The sequence below is a fragment of the Echinops telfairi genome, unplaced genomic scaffold (genome assembly GCF_000313985.2).
Source record: "Echinops telfairi isolate 266 unplaced genomic scaffold, ASM31398v2 ScPeMD7_3;HRSCAF=10, whole genome shotgun sequence".
Taxonomy (NCBI): domain Eukaryota; kingdom Metazoa; phylum Chordata; class Mammalia; order Afrosoricida; family Tenrecidae; genus Echinops; species Echinops telfairi.
The window spans coordinates 31,632,330-31,650,052 of record NW_022103899.1 but is presented as its reverse complement, the minus strand read 5'-3'; the positions used below and the strand labels follow the sequence as shown (position 1 = coordinate 31,650,052).

Here is a 17,723-nt window from a genome sequence, read left to right as displayed (position 1 = left end):
GAAGGAGTGGATGCATAGAGAGAATAACTGAAGCCAGGGTTTGTAGGGGATGTGGGGGGTGGGAGGTCAGAAGGGCGAGGGGATTTCAGGAATGAACAATGAAGGCGGGACAGGGGAGAGAGCACTAGATCTCATTGTGATTATACAACTCACTTTAAAGGCCATTTAACCATGAAAAAAAAAAGTTCTAAAATTAGTTGTGGTGATGATTGTGCATTATTTCTTGATATGACTGAACTACTGAATTGTATGATATGTGGATTACGTGCCAATAAAACTTTTAAAACAAGCAAACGATTGACAGCCTTGGTAACCCATCGAAGGCAGGCCTCCTCTGTCCTAGAGCGCTGTTTATGGTTTGGCTGGTTGGTTGTCCCTCACACACACTTCCTATCGACAGGAACTACTGCTGCCCAGTATGCTCACCAGCACAGTGAGTCACCGAGGTGATACTGGTTTGCCAAGTCCTCCGGGTGCTGGGCGCTCCCAGAATCAGCTCATCTCCGGCTGCGGTCTTGGCGCAGGCGAGTCCCCATGTGGTTGCTTCTCTCCCTGCTCCCCCAGTGGAGCCTGCGCCTTTACCACAGGGGGCCAGGGGAGGACAGCGGCAATCCATGCAGCTGAGAGACGATGGGCAGCTGGTGGTGCAGAGAAATCCCAGGAGAGTGCTCCCGTGTACCGATGAAGGACAGGAGCACTTCCTTCCCAGGGATCAAAGAAGAAAAAGTCCTTATTGGATTCCAGGCAGCGCTGTGCTTAGTGTTAGTATATGTCAGACAGCAGCACCATAGGAGGTGCCAACATTGCCCCATTTTGCAGATTAGAAAATGGGGCCTGATGTTTTCAGACCACGAGCCCGGGTGGGGAGATGTTGTGAGGATGTCATTAGGGTCTGAGTGCAAGCTTGCCCTCACTGGGACCCCTGGCGGAGACATAGCATTCTGAAGCACAGGGAGCAGCAGTTGAGGAGCTAATGCGACCCACTTAGGGGTCGTAAAGAAGTGAGATCACCTCCATCTTTCTAGAACTTAACAGGAGTAGGAGAAGGCTGGAACGGCCACGCTGGGACAGTAAAGGGACCCCAGCATGACTAAAAGGCATGCTGGGTGCAGCAGGGCCCCAGCTGGGCTGCAGAATAGGAGTTGGGCCGTGGACCCTTTTATGATTTTCTCCAGTGGTCTCTCACCATCTGAGGAGGTACGACCCCACTACTTCCGACTCCAACCTTGATTGCAAGCCAGAAAGAGCAGCATCCCTCTCGGATGCCCTGGGTCATCGGCAGAGCAAGGGATGATGGGATCCCCCAGGTGCTAAGATAGGCCAGGTGGCAATGAAGGAAACTGGAGATGGGAGAGGAGAGAGTCTGCTGCTGAAGGAATGGACTGACCTCCACGGGGCCTGTAAACCCAGAGGGGGTCTGGGGGAACTGAGAGGGGATTGGGAGGCTGGCGTGAAAAAGCATCCGTGTACAGAAATGCATGCATGGATGGTCACACATTAGAACAGCCTAGGAAACTGCCACTTGGCTCCTGATCCAGTTGGCACCCGGCCAGATGAAAGGAAGGCCAGTGTCGTGCTGTTTACCACGGGGACCACAGTTGGGGGCTGAAGGGCCCAAACCAAAGTCCAGTTGATTCTGCGTCCTAGAGATTCCCCCTAGCGGACAGTAGCATCGCCCCACTGGGTGTCCAAGGTCGTATCTTCACCAAAGCAGATGACCACAGCCTTCTCCCTCCCAGCAGCCAATGGGCCCTAAGTGCTGACAGTTTGTGTGTGTGTGTGTGTGTGGTGGGGTGGGGGGGTTAGCAGCCCAGCACTTGGCTGCCAGAGCTAGATCAGCTGATGAACCTTGGATCTGGTAAAGGCCTGATGTGAGCTAACGAGGTTGTATTACAACGACACTCTGCTCTCTGAAACAGCCCCCTCAGGAGCAAAGAAATAAAGCCATGTTTCTTTGGCGGCAGAAGATTTAACATTGCTTAACAATAACACTTAACAGCGTTTAGCCTCTTGCCTTAGGCAACCTCACCACTACTGAGAGGGCTCTCAACTGTCTCCCTCCTGTGCCGCCCGGGCGCTGCCTTTGTTCGGTGCCATTTAGCCTGGCCGCAGGCCTCATCGACCTACTTTAAAGATGACAGCATTCCTTGAAAGTGGATGAGGGCGCCCCCTGACCGGGCTCCATCCCAACTCTGTGCCCAGGGGGGCATTTTTGCTCTGAGTCGATGACTCCGAATGTAGCCTATCAATCAACATTATTGAGTTTATCTTCAAGACTCCACATACAACATAGGGAGCCACCCAGTCAGCGGCACATGAAGTCTCCTTCACGCGAGGCCCCGAATCCGATCGGTAGCTACTTCTCTTTCTAATTAAAAATGGAACTCCATCAATAGTTCCATGTTCCCTGCCTCTGTGACAAAGAGGGGAGCCGGTGCCTACAGAGACGGGCACGCCTCCCTCTCCTGGCAGAGGGAGATAGCAGGGGAGTCTGGGTAGCAATTAAGTGGACAGTGGGACCTCAGGGGGTGGGAAGCCTTGGGTTTCAGGGTCAATGTCACCAGCACGCAGCACTGAATTACATACTTTCTCAGAAGCCAGGGCTGTGTGCTCCTGCCTCAGCATGCTGCATCTTCTTCAAGGAGGGATGGAGCCCCCCACGGACGGGCGCTCCTCCCCCTGCGTGGTCGGTGCTTTGCCTTTCCATTTAGATACTGTGAGGTTGAGCTCCCATGCCAGGGAGCTCTCTTGCAAGGGACTGTTTGTGCTCCACCGCGGCTGCTTCTGGGTGCCAGGTGCTGCCAAGGTCTGTGTGCTCATGCCGCTAATCACTCCCACCGTTGTACATGGGTGTGAGTACACTTTCCCCCCCCAATTATTTCCCATCGACGAGGCCTTCCTTTCTGCTACAATTAGTCTGCTTCATGCCCACCTCCTCACTAGCTCTTGGGGCTGTTAGGGTCTCGTCCATTCCCGCATGGCGATGGTACCCCAGCACCGCGGACAGCATACGGGAACGTACTCCCCTGGTCAGAAGACGCCCCGCACCGCATGTCATCCGAATCTAGACTTGTTTCAGAGGCGTCTGAGTAGTATAGTGGTTACACACTGGGCTGCTAACTAGCAAGGTCAGCAGTTCAGCAACCACCAGCTGCTCCTAGGGAGCAGTTACATCCTCAGAAACCCACGGGCGGTTCTACCCTGTCCTGTAGGGCCGCTGTGAGTCGGCATTTACTCAATGATTGTGAGTTCGGTTTGTTGGTTTGGGAACTTGTTTAGCATCAGCCATGATCGGCAGTTCATTGCTGCCACACAGAAAGAAACTAGGAATGCAGAGAATTTTATGTTAGCAACTATTAATGTAAGCATTTGTTGTCCTCTAATCACAGTGCGATTTGCTGGCCTCTTACTAGATTGTAGGGTCCTCGGGCCTCTAGTCCTGTACCTTTGGGGCCTGATGCGTAGTAGTAGGCTACCACTAGAAGTATGGGGAACAAATGGTTGAGCAAAATTTACAGCTATTTTAAATGTCACTTCTGAGAGTTTTGATATGTGCACGCACACATGCACACACACAGTGATTTATTTCTGCAATCTGACTGCATGTTGGCCAGGAAGGTAGGACGCCATTTCCAGATTTTCTTTTTTTCTGCCTCCGAAGAACAGACTACTCCCATCTGCCGTCGCCATTTCCACACCCCTCCCCAGCAAGCCAGCAAGCCTCCACGTAAGATGAACTTTGGGAACGATTTCTGTTCTTTTAATGAAAACAAAATACTAGGCCAGGGAGAAGTAGGTGAGAAGCACCCGGAGACACCATTACAAAAAGAAAGAAAGAAAAGTGACAGGCAGACAAATAAGCCACAGTTGTCTCCTGACAATCTGCTCCTGCGAAGACGCCGGTCAAGAAGACCCTCTGCCGCCCGGGTCACTGCGAGGCAAAGGTGACTTACCAGCACAAGGCAGCAAGCAGGTCTCCAAACACAACTAGGTCTCTGAATGTAGTGTGTGTGTGTGTGTGTGTGTGTGTGTGTGCGCGCGCGCGTGTGTGTTTACTGCGGGAAGAGATCTATAATGTTTGGGAAATACTAACAGTAATAATACCTAAGAACCAACCCGATGATGTTTATTGCAACCCAACTCATGAGTTAGGTTAGAAAAGAAAAGAGAGGAAAAAGAAAACAGCAGGAAAATGGGTTAAAACTGCTGTATAGCCAATATGACAGAATGTAATAACAGAATGTAAAATTATGCAAATTTTAGCTCCATGGACAACTGTGCACATTCTGTGTATTTTCTGTCTGCAGCGAATCTGGGGGGGGGGGGTAGAAAATAAACTAAGAAGCATGTAAAACATGCAGTCATCGGGAAGCGTCTGAAACACTGTATTTTACGTCCCCAGCCCAGTTTGACTAAAAGCGTCCTCTGCTGGGTTTGAGATTTCGTTTGTTTGAAAAGCAATCTCCTATTTATAGGAGTAGCTGCCACCAAAGCGTATGTGTTGTGTGGTAACTGACTCGTTACTGCGGAGCCGAGGTGACTCGCGAGCCGGCAGGGCCTGGTTTCTCAAGTCAGTTGCCTGGTCTTTCCTGCGAGGCGCCTCTGAGGGGACTCAAACCTCTGACTTTTCAGTTAGAAGGCAAACACATTAACCAGAGCCCCGCAGTGGGTGATTTCTGTAAATCCACAGGCAGAAGTAGAGCTGATGTGCAACTCAAAGCAGAAATTCCACCTCTGAGTTAGCAACTCAATAAGAAGCCCTACTGGGGGTCCTCCCCCTGCACTGCCCCCACCCTGGCCCCCCTTTTAAAAAGAAACATCCCACAGCCTCCCAGTGCTCTGGCTGGCATATGAGCCTGTTTGCTTTCTTTCTCTGACCCTCTCCATTCCTGAACTCCCACAGCCGCTGGACAGTCATCTCGGAAAGGCCTCCTTCTTGCCAGGCACTGCTGATAGCAGACTGAAATTATGCTTCATCTCACAGAGGAGCGCCCACACCTCTGAGAATTGTATCTCATTGTCAGGGGTGTCTCGTTACAGCCTAAGTGGATCATGTTAGGCCTGACTCTTTTCCCACGCCGTTGTTCCTTTTCCCTCTCTGTGTCTGCGCCTCTCAGCAATATTTGCTTATTGCCCAGAGAACACAGCCGGATTCTAAATCGAGCAAAGAACACCTTCCCAGGTTCACCTTTCTCTCTGCTTTTTAACACCCGCACAAAGCCCCAAGGTGAAGGCTGGCACGCCTTTGCTCGTGGGGAACTCCTAGGACACAGGATTTACTGGTTTATGGTCTCTAAGCTCGGTGCAGGCTGTTCAATCCCATTTTTATAGTAATGGCTTAGGATTTCCATTCAGTATCCAATATTCTTGCTGACATGTTCAATTGCAATGATATACTATTTCTTCCCTTAACAAATAAGCCACAAGTGTTCCAATTATTAGCACAGTGGTGACGACGCACCAGAGCTGCAGCAGACAGCAGGGAGGAAGACACAAGGCTAACGTATTCCCTGTGCAGAAGCCAGCTTTCCATCACATGCGTATTTCTCTAAAGGCTTCATGTGCAGGGGACCCCTCGGTGCTCTACCTGGGTAAGGAGGCATACTGTCTCTCCATCCCTTCAAAGCGGAGGTGATGTGCATTTCCATCTGGACCCTTTCCAGGCACCTGTGGAGAGAAAAGTAATTAGAGACAAAGCTGCATTATACACCCTGGTTCCTGACAGGCATCACAAAATTATAATCAGTGCACAAATGCTGGTGCCGCTTGCCAAGACTCGATCCTGGACAAGCGAGCAGCCTTACAGCCTCACTGTAGGGATTGATGACCAAGCCACACCCACGACACGAAATGGCAAAGGCACTTCCTTCTGAAAGGGTCATTGTCAAACTGGCTCCTTCTTGTCCCCGAGTGAGGGCTAGTCCATACACTCTAGTTTCTTTTTCATTAGACTTTACTTCATAGAGCCCTAGAGCCTACGGTGGTGTCGTGGTTGCGCATTGGCCTGCGATCTGCTTGGTTGGTAGTTCAAATCCACTAGCAGCTCTGCAGGCGAAAGACTGGGCACTGGTCTCCTGTCAACAGTTACAGTCTGGGAAACTCACAGAGGGTCAGTACGAGTCTGCACTGACTCGTGGCGGTGAGAAAGAGTTGTTTTGATAGAGCAGTGTTAGAATTGTAGGAAAATTTAGGAGATCATGTAGAGTTCCTATATGAGCTGTATTCAATTCCCCCTATTATCAATCTGTCACTAGCAAAGTATATTTCTTATTGTTAATTGTCCGATATTGAAATATTATTATAAGCTAAGGTTTATACTTTACCCAAATGTGCTTAGCTTTTACCTACTGACTCCCCGCCCCCCCCCTTTTTTTCTCAGGATCCCATAGAGAAGGCTTCAATAACTGTTGTCATCACATCTCCCAAGGCTCTTCCTGGTGGTGCCAAGGACTGTATGTTTACAGGTACTTTTGACATGAGACCTTCCTTAACTAATGAGGACTGGGTATAAGCCACTATCGACTCAATGGCTTACATGAAGTATGATTGAGATAAAGCTTGTGGAACTTCTGTTTTCTGGTAAGGCACGAGTCAAAATGAGAAAAAAGAGCTGCAAATCTTCATAATAATTAGAATATAGACACATGAAGTATGATTCTAGGAAAATCAGGGGAAAAAAGCAAGAAACAAAATTTCATAGCTGCACCCTTTTTTCTTAAAATGGCCATCCAAAAAACTGAGGCTTGAGTGAAACCGCTTTTAGGAAAAAAATTCACTGTGACCAGAGAGAACCTTCCCGGGCAACACCACTGGGTGCACTAACTCAGAGCGAGTTGCTTGATGCTTGCCTCGTGGGGAAGGTGCCTATGATGGAAGCTCTGCTCCATCCAGCGCAATTCCAGCTTTTGTTTTTTGGGGGTACCCCCTTGTAGACCAAGAGGCAGTTGTTAAAAAAAATCAAGAGGGCATTGCATGGTCTAAAATCAGGAATGGTATACGTCAGGGTTGTATCCTCTTACTGTTCTTCTCCAATCTGTATACCAAGCAAGTGATCTGAGAAAGCGGATTAAATAAAGAAGACTATGGCATCAGGATAGGAGGACTAACGCCAACTTGACCTGACTGTGGCATTTAAATCGCCTCACGTATATAAGAAAGCTAGAAAATGAATAAGGAAGATGAAGAAGAATTACTGCACTTGTTGCTTTTCTGAGCAGCAACCTACACACGACAGTCTACAGACTAGAGTACGATCCTTATTTCTAGGGAGCACCGAGTCTTGTTGAGAACATGAGCACTGAAAATCAAATACTTCAGCGTGATGTGGAGTAGCCCGTGACCAGGCACCGTACAGGAGGCGCTCAGCATTAGCATCGATTGGGGCTGGAGGCACCAAGGAAGACTTCCTGCCAGCAGCCAAATTTGGAGCAGTCTTCAAAATCCAATTCTGTTCTTTACCAACTGTGTTTACATGAGGGTGAGCAAAACAAAACCCCACCAGCACCACCACCCTGACAAGCAAACTGTCCTGGTCCAAATACGTTTGCGTTTATTTCAGACAAAACACGTTGAGGCATGTCTCTGTGGCCTGTGGATCACTGAAGGCGCATTCTCCCAGTATTCCATTTCTCTCGGTCTGGCTGGGGTGCCTTAATTTTTAAAAAAGATCTCCTCAAAACAATGGCTTCTGAGGGGATCTGCTGGTCAGTTGAATTCCGAGCCGAGACGCCGAGCACAGGTGTTGACGACTTTGTTTTCTTTTGTGTGGGTGGGTGGAGGGTGGGGGGCTTTCCGGAGGGGGTGATCCTGATAAGGCTCTCTTTCAGGACACAGAAAACTAAAACTGCGTTTGTGAGACTATGCCAGGGCAGTTACAAGAGGAAGTTTTCTTTTTGTCATCGAGACCATGGATACGCTCCTTCTTCTAAGGTCGAAGGGCCCTTCTATGGGAACCTTATGGCGTCTACCCTACAGCCGTGACCTTGCCACTTCAGCTTCTTTTTGTCCACACACTAAACACATTGGTAGGAAGCATTACTAGAGTCCTCTGTGGATGTCTGAACTGCCGTTTTGATGCAGTGCAAATGCAAGACCTCAGAATTCTTCACAGGCAGATTAGAAAAATGAAAATACTACTGTGAGAAGTATTTGCCAGACCTAGATGAAGGATATGTGGATAAACAATAACATTGCTGTTTGGCGTTTTGCTGAATAAAGGTTTCTATGATTTTTATAGCAATACGTTTGTTACTTATTCTCGTATTCATTTGCGCCTCTAATCATATTGCAACATCATTAATGGTGGCATTTGGTTAGTGCATTCAGAACATGTCCTGAACCCTAATGCTAGGCCGGACACTGGACAGATAGCCAAGGAGAAACACAGTCCTGCTTTCAAGAGACCTGCCTGCAAGAGTTAGGGTGTGATGAGATCACTGCTCCCGGGGAAGTGTGAGGATGCGGGGATGAAGGCAGCGGGACTCCGAAAGAATGAACTCCCAAGTTCACCTGGGCAAGCTGAAGACAGCTTAATGTGGGTAGTGACGCTTCCTCCCCAACTTGAATATGAATGAGGCGTTATCGGGAAAGCACGGCGCTGGGGTAGCAGGACACGGTGCACATGCGCAATCACATGGAGATACAATAAAAGCCCGGTGTGTTCAGGGAAGGCAGAAAACAGAAGGTCCATGGATATTAGGACTATTAGGAAGAGGACATAGGTAACAGCAACCACAGGACAAAGGATGCTCCTACCTATGGCTATGATCATTTCCGCCACTACGTCAATTTAGCGTCGACGCTGTACTGCGTGTGCATCCGGCACAAGGGTAGAAAGTTGACTTGCATGGTCCCATTCAACCACCCCAATAGCCTGGTTCAAGCATGCCAGCAACTCCCTCCATTTTAGAGATGAGAAGCTGAAGTACAGTGAACCCTCGCCACTTTGCGCTTCGACTTCCGCGGCTTCACTCTATCGCGTTTTTTGCGTAACAGCACCCACTGCCTACACCGGCTCCTTCAGAGGAAAAAGACAGCGACCCACCTGTAGAGTACATCCCTTAAGTCATTTCATAGGCTATTGATTACAGTATTTGTAAGAACTATGTATAATAATACTGTATGTGAAATACGTAATACTGTAAACTAGATGCCATAAATAATATAATAAATAATAAATGATAATTGTAATGTCCAAAATGTTTTACTGTATTTTCCCTTTTTCATTTAATAAATTGGGTAATACGAGTGTAATGGTGACTAAAGGGTGTTTTTTCATGTCCTCTATGCTCTAACTACAAAAATATTTGATTTACAAATAAGGAATCCTACTTCGCGGAATTTCATTTATCACGGTAGGGTCTAGAACCGATTAACCGCGATAAACGAGGGTTCACTGTAGTTGTCTAAGGTTGTATCGTCAGGAAGTGGTAGCTGTGAGACAAAGGTCATGCCGTCTGATGTCAGAGCCCAGCTCTGGAGATCCAGGCATGGACCGGTATTGGTGAAGCTCAGATGCCATTCCAAGGAACTCTACTCCACCCTTAGGCCAGTGGTTCTCCACCTTCCTCATTCCGCGACCCTTTCATACAGGTCCTCATGTTGTGGTGACCCCCCAACTATAAAGTTATTTTCATTGCTGCTTCATAACTGTCATTGTGCTACTGTTATGAATTGGGCGACGCTGTGAAAGGGTCATTTGACCCCCAAAGGGGTCACGATCCACAGGTTGAGAATCGCTGCCTTAGGCGATGGCAAAGTCTGATGTTACAGGTAGACAGATTGTCCTTGCCACCGTGTGGCAGTCCAGTGATAGTCTGGACCAGATATGAGAGTGGTGGACATTAAGGGTTCCACAAGGAAGGCAAAGGATGCAAACGAGGTACGGTCAGGAGGATGGATTGAGTATGGGAGGGATGTCTCTGGAATCATACCCAAGTTCCTGTGATTGCTTTATTTAGTGATCACTTTATTAGAGAGCTCTTACAAACCTTATAACAGCCCATCATTCAATTATGCCCAAGTTTCTGAGTTTAGCAAGTTGGTGGGCATGGTGGCACTCATCAAGATAGGAATAAAGGGGAACCCGAGTAGAGATGGTGCTCCTCACTCTATCAGAGGGATGTACACCCAAACTACAATGGGTGTCTCCTCACCCCCACCGGGATAACTGTTACAAAATGCACAGGCAAAGGCAACGGAAAATGACTGCTACTGATGAGGTGAAGAGAAATCAGAATCCTTCTCCAGTGCTGATTGGAATGGAAAGTGGTCCGATCTCTGCAGAACAGTTTGATGGTTCCTCCAAAAGTTGACCGTAGAACTGCTGGATGACCCCGTAATCCCAATCCTAGTTATAGACCAAGTCCCCCCCTGCCAAACAAACAAACAAACAAACAAACAAACAAACAAACAACCCTTTGCAAGAATGCAAAGAAAAGTAAAACAAAAATCCCTGCACACCAATGCTCACTGAATCCCTCTTGGCTCTTGCTCTCCAAAAGATACACTTGACCTAAATGTCCATCAGCAGATGAATGGATAGGCAAAATGTGGCATCACACATGCAAGGAAGCAGCACTGAACCAGACGGAGGAACAAGGTCCTGATACATGCTACAGCGCAGGTGACTTGTGAAAACACCAAGCGAGAGAAGTCAGTCCATAAAGGGGCAATACAGGATGACCCCACTTCTATGAACAAGGTGAATGGACACAGACTAAAGTTTATTAGTTGTTTCCAGGAGGCGAGAGAGAAGAAATGGGAGGTGGGGGTGGGATTCATTGTTTTGGGTGGACTAAGCTTTTGTTAATGATGGTGGAGTAATTTGGGAAAAACTAAAAAATACTGTCATCAAGTTGAGGTGGACTCACGGCGCTGTGCCCCTGTAGGAGAGCACAGAACTGCCCCTCTGGGTTTCTGAAACCATCGATCCTTGAGGGGGTAGACTGCCTTTTCTTTCTCGGTCGCAAGAGCTCATGGGGTCTCACCACTGACCTTGAGGTTAGCAGCTCAAGCCGTAGCTCTCTAGACCACCATGGCTTTTGGGAAAAGGAGAATGGTAATAGTTATGCAACATGATAAATATAATTAGTTTCACTGAATTCTACATGTTAAATTTGTTGAACTGGTAAGGGCTTGGTTCCATCTATTTTTACCACAATACTTAAAAAAAAAAGTGTCTGTTGAAATCGACAGTGACGTGGTGAGTTGACAACTGCTCAGGTGGGCTCATGGGAAGAGAATGCCAGATTGGGCGGCGCGAACATCTTTATGAGCTCCTTGTAGATCGCAAGCTTCTCTTGACAGGACTCTGATAAACACACCCCCACTGGTCGTGCTGTCTGACGCCATCATGTCCACAAACGGATTCACAGTTTCAAGAAACAAACATCCTTTAGTGTCTCCTAAGCAGAGCAACCCCCTCGGCACTCTTAAGACACAGAGGTACGAAAAAGTCCTCTCCCTCAGGGACCTACGGTTAGAAAATGGATGCCATGAGAGTAAATCATGTGCCATTATTTTTTTTTAAAAGTATATTTAACTGCTTTTTCTCTTTGAATGCTTATAGTGGAAAAACCACCCAAAGATGACCTCTGTCAACATTTAGAAAGACACGCATGCTTTGAGCGTGCATAGAACCCTCCCCAAGCCCTGCTTACTACTGGCATTTTCCCGTGTCATTAAATATATTTCACATTTGAATTTTAATGGCTGTGTAACACCCCATTATGTAGGCAAGTCATACTTTATTTAACTTCCTCCGGTGGTTTGATCAAGTTTTAATACTGTAACCAGAAACAGTGGCAATATAGATTCTTGTGCAAATAGTTATTATAAATGTAGGGTAGGAAATTGCAGAAAGAGGACCGCCAAGGAGAAGGTGATCCTAAGGAGGTGTGTTTGGGCTCATAGGAAGCCGAGCCACTGGAGAAGGGGTGTGGGGAAAGGAAAACAGGCTGGGGCCTTTGCAGCCTCTGGTCTCATTCTGTTCTCTGCTCAACAAGGCCCAGGGCCGTTTCTGCTTGAAGAAATCCTTATTCGGTAATTTCCCTCAACACACAAAAAGAAGGTCAGTGGCTTTGATCCAATTAAAAACCTTTTTTTAAGGAGTCCTTTATCGCACTTAGTATCATGCAGGATTTTTCTTTTTTAATGTAATGACCTAAATATATGTTTGAGAAAAACAAAAGCCCTCACAGAAACCTAGCCTCACCACAACACTGTAACATGACAACAAACTTACGCCTGGATTTAGAACATCTTTATCTGACTCTCATGACACCGCTCAAGAAGTGAAAACTTCAGAGAGCCCCTTCAAACGACATGACTAGCTCCCACCCACCTCCGTGTCTCTTTTGTGTGACACCCTCCCCCCCCCCCCCCAGGGCTGGGTAATGACAAACTCTCAGGAGGGTTGGCGGTGGGGAGGAATGGAGAATTAACATGCTTTTAGTCCATGGGAGTTCTCCCAATTTCATTCACTCAAGCCTTGCTGATGTCTGGGGTGTTAAGAGCCTTGTTAAAATAAAGCTATTAGTCTTTTCTCTAACAAAAGCAAGCGCTTGCTGCTTACAACCAGGGTTCCTTAAATTAGTATGTATTTCCAGCCTGGCATTGCTGGAATCAGCAGTTTTATAAAGCAATATACTAAAGAGGCCATTTACCCCCCCACCATGCCCCCTCCCCCCTTTGCCGATTAATGGGAGAGGGGAAGATTTAATGCCCTTTCAAACAGTTTTAACAATTTATTAGAAATAAAAGATAAGGCACACAACATTTTCCGGCAAACGTCTGATGAGAAGCAACGGCAACAATTCAAAATGAAAATGTTTTCCAGCATCTACAGGTTGGGGACCAGTTTTGCCAGCATTGTAATTTATGTCCCGTGAGTCAATTTTCCTGAGGGCCTTTAAAAGCTGCTGTGATGGAAAGGTTGTGTAACGTTGCAATTCGACTTATCCACTTGTACATAACACGCTCATTTACAAATAGGTATTAATCAGATCCCCAAGGGTCACAGGCTGCCAGACCCCTTGGAAGGTTATGATGCGAAGTCTCAAAGTAGAGATGCCCTTTTAGGGGATGTGCATTTCATTTTAAGTGAGTCTCATGACGGATACAACTGATGCACCAACCTCACTCCAAGCTGGCAGGAATCTTTTTGCAAGGGAGCAGCTTGATGGCCAGGTCTTGAGGAAAGCTCTGCCCTTGGCCGCCAGCACACTTGAACATGAAGACATTCTGCTAGGGCAGACATTCCCTGCTTGGAGGGGAGCTTGAGGCAGAACCCAGTTAAACCAGAAGGAACGGTTGTCAAAATAGCTTGCTAAATGATTTCTTTTTGGTAATCGGAGAGAAGTACATTAGGTCTGAAATATATACTTCCCAACATGTTGTCTACAGAGGCAAAATTACGCCCACTCGTTCAAATCATTATTTCTGAAGTATTTATTTTCCCTAATCTGATTTCAGTAATTTAGTCAAATAACTGGGTATTCAGCTCACAGGCCAGCCTACAACATCTGCTAGTTTAGACAACACAGAAAATAAAAAATATTTAAAAATAACTCTTGCCTTTTACCCACAGTGTGCCGCCAGGTCCCTCCCTGGTGAAATATGAGTGAGACTCTCGAGGGTCCTTCCAACTTGTGAGAGTTCATTACAGGTCTCTTGCGTGTTAAGATAACACATTTATGTTAACCATCGATTTAGTTATTAATTAATAAGTAATGTGGATGCTATCAACATCAGTATACACGTGATTGTGTTGTTAAGTGCATAACAATTATTTTAAAGCTGAGCAAGAAGGGCTGCAGAGAAGTCTGCAGCATTATGGAATTACGAAGCACTCACTGGGGTTGAAGAAGTAAATTTTAGGCCAGGCCGTCTAAACACTGGCTGCATCCACACTGGGCCCCTGGGTCTTCATAACCCGCATGAACTCTCTTCTGATTGTCTTTGATGAAATAAAATCAGACATCTCCTGCTTGGCTCGGTTTGTGTTTAGGCTTAAGATACAGTTACCATAGAAACTATGATTTGGATACAATTTTACAAATTTGGCTTCATCTATCAGATGGGCTGTGTGTGTGTGTGTGTGTGTGTGTGTGTGTGTGTGCACTTGCGGCTAGCCAATAAGCTTGAAGAGCAAATTCGGATTCTGTCTTTAATTAAAGAGCCGGACACGATTCCTCATTTCCTTCTCCCTCATCTGTCTACCTACAAATAGAGATACTGCAACACTGGCTGAAATCTAAACGCATATGGAGACAAAGGTTTGATGAAAACATGGAGTGGGGGAAGCTATGAGGAATACCGTGCCCTTAGAAATCTGCATCTACTTTCTTGTCTTTTCTTGTCCATGGGTAGGAATCCCACCTACCCCCCCACCCCCGCACCCAACACCTCCCCACCTCAAACAAACCCACCGCCAAGGATGGCATCCAACTCATAGCGAACCTCCAGGATCGCTGCGGCTGTAGACCTTTCTGGGAGTAAACAGCCTCACCGTTCTCTGAGAGAGCTGGTGGGTTTGAACTGCCAACCGTGCTGTTACAGTGCATCGCTGACTTGGGACTCAACGTTCTTCACAGTCATCCCTGTTTGGGGTGGGGTTAGGGGCCATCAGGTCATCTTCAGCTCACAGCGACCCTCTCTAAAGAGAATGGAGCATTTTCTGGTCCTGTGCCAGCCTCACAGTGGTTTCCATGTCTGGGCCTCCTGCGGCCTCCACGGTGGCCATTCATCTCCTGGGAAGTGGGCACACCCCTGCATCAGTCTCAGTCAGTGGGCCAGTGAAGAGACGGTGTGGAAGTCACTGCTGAGTTCCTCCAGCTAAGCACGGAGAAGAGACCCAACTCCACGCTGCCCGAGGAGGACAGCTTCCTAGAAGGCCGAGGCCAGGCCTGTTTCTACCGTAGCCTTCTTCAACTTCTGACGCCAAGTGTCCCTCCCACCCTCAACGTCCCTCCTAGGTTTGGTGATCTATTGTGTTGGCTGCCCAGAGCTCAGAGACAACACTTACAGGCAAGGGGCTTCTTAGGGAATGAAACAGGTTACAAAGTGCTAAGGATATAGTTATTTTGTCCATCATACCTCTTCTCAGTTGTATAAGCATGCGTGTCTCTCTCTGTAACTCTGCTTCTTAGTCCGACAAGGTCCCTCAGCCTGTGTGCCCTGCTCGGGCAAGCATTACAAAGCTCCATTAGTTCTGGAAAATGCCCCAGAGAAACCCCCCTCTGCAAGTCCGCTTCTTGCCCAAAGACACTCAGCATTGCCCTTTCTGTTGACCGGGAGCCTCCTGCTCTGTCTCAAGGTCTTGGATCTGTTCCTTTTTCCCTCTCCCTGAGGGGCTCTGGGACACAGTCCGTTCGCCCCTGGTTCTTCTTCTTGCTGGTCGCGGGATTCTCTGTTCCTGCTTCTGGAATGGCAAAACTGACCAACCCCCTCAATTAGTTTCACACACCCACTTTGCATGGCCCCACCAAAGCATTGGGCGAGCATTTCACCAACTATGATGAGAAGGTATTTGCCCAGTACTTTCCTTCAGCAGAGCCATGATAGTTGTTTTCCTGATTTCTTGATAAGACTAGTGAGCACTTCCAGCGTTGATGAAACATTTTGATTGTTAGTCTGCCCATTTTCAAACCTTGTTTTTGTGACGGCCTCCAGGGAGGAATTTCCGGCTTGTTTACTCCAGGTCTTTGCACATCTTATTATGTATGACTTTGTCTTCCTTAATTTCTTCGGCATGGGCTCTAGTGGTCGGTGCATAAATTGGAATAATAGTTGTATTAACTGGTCTTCCTTATAGGCTAATTGATATTATTCTATCACAGAAAACATTATACTTCAAAAGATCTTGAAAGGTTCTTGTATGTTCTTCAATTTGTGGTTCCTGGAGCAGCGAACCACCTGCTTATCCGATCCCAAGTGACCCACACTAGGCCATTTCAACGCACTAACGTGGGGGATGGCAATCTTTAATCACTAGATCTTAGTACCTAGCACTTATTAAACTTGGCTTAGAGTGGTTTCTTAGATGTAATACGTGAGTTATTTATTCCTCTGCTACTTTATTTTACTGAAATCTGTTAAGGAGTCGTGATGGTCTGGTGAGCTACACGCTAAGCTGCTAATTGTGAGGTCAGTGTTGTCCCCCAATCTCCCTTCGGGAGAAAGATGAAGCTATTTTCTCCCAGAAAGATTTAGAAGTCTTCAAAACACAAAGGGGAAATTCTCCCCTGTCCTACAGGGCCATTATTCGTCTGCATGAACTTGATGGCAGTAAGTTTAGTTTGGGTTGGGTAAAATTGTTTCTCACTCACTACCCTAAGACAAACGTGTGTTGACTCTCAACATATGTCTCAAACTTAGAGGCGTTTAATTGGCTACTCTTCTAACCGTTCATTCAACTGTCTGGTAGGAGTTCATAGCGTCCTATCACTGGACCGTGTTGCTGTTGCTCTTGGGTGCTGTCAAGTTGCTTCAGACTCATAGAAGCCCCATGCGACAAAGTAGAACTGCCCCGCAGTGTTTTCCTGGGTGCAGTCTACAGAAAGCATACCCTGATCTTCCTCCAAAGGAGTGGCTAGATGGGTCTCAATTAGCAATGAAACACTCAACTCTTTGTACCACCTGGGCTGGCTAACCCGAGATTGCATACGCTACAAAGTCAATGCCACCGAGTGGATTCCGACTCATAGTGACCCTGGCAGGCAGCCTAGAAGTGCCCCAGAGGGCTTCCCAAGATGCAGATCTTTCTAGAAGCTGACCACCTCATATTTCACATGTGGGGCAGCTGGTAGGCTTGAACCATTTACCTTTTTGTTAGCAGCCAAGTATTTTAACCACTGTGCCACAAGGGCTCTGATACTGTGTACACCCTCTAGTGTATTTACAATGTATTCTCATTCATAGATACTAAACATGGAAATCTATGTCAAATCCTATGCATTTCAGAATGCTGCCTTTTTCTAGCTCAGTCAACGGGCACCTTCCAGTTACTCACTGACAGGCCTTAGAAGGAGGGGACTCCCCGAGACAAGCCCACCATCAGTTTCCTGAGTTGGAACCAGTGCCTCCTCAGCCCATACTTCACACACGAAACAAAGGTTCAGTAGCTTGACTGTGTTCACACAGCTACTCAGAGGCAAAGGCTGCCTTTGAACAAAGATGTGCACATCCTAGAAAGCAGTGATTCTCTCACTTACAATGCTGCCTCGAGTGAGCCCCAAAGATACTGTTGGCATATTTCCTAAATTGAGAGCTAAAGCATCAGATCAGAAAGTCCACAGGATCCTGAGGATCAAAGATTGGAATCTGTGAACTGTCTGGTAACATTCTGAATGTGCTAAATGTCACTGTAGCCATATGCCCGAACTCCAATTTCCTAGTAATCTTTATGTCACATAGATATTAATTAATTTAATATGTAGATTAATGAAATACACATCATATGTAATAAAGATATTCATAACATATTTAATATAGATGTATGTGTCTATTAGCATAGTAAGAATGATTTTTTATATTATGATTTATAAAAAATAACATTCCAGATGTTATATTTTTGTATGTTATATTCCAGATGTATATATTTTTATTTCTTGTTATCCATGTCTGGTGTCAGTCATATGGTACAAGACTCAAGACTGGGGGCCACAGAGTGCTAACCCACCCAAGGGGAGGGTATTGTTTATATCTCCACAGGAAAAGAGGCA

General features: G+C 46.8%; 1 protein-coding gene across 1 annotated transcript in view; it reads right to left on the bottom strand.

Moving 5' to 3' along the window:
• The window catches only part of PARD3B (par-3 family cell polarity regulator beta), a 1,175,277-nt gene that overhangs the window by 68,506 nt on the left and 1,089,048 nt on the right, over positions 1-17,723 (bottom strand). The window contains exon 22 of the mRNA XM_045296697.1: positions 5,588-5,667. Coding sequence (XP_045152632.1) covers positions 5,588-5,667 — 80 coding nt within the window. The remainder of the gene's footprint in view (positions 1-5,587; positions 5,668-17,723) is intronic.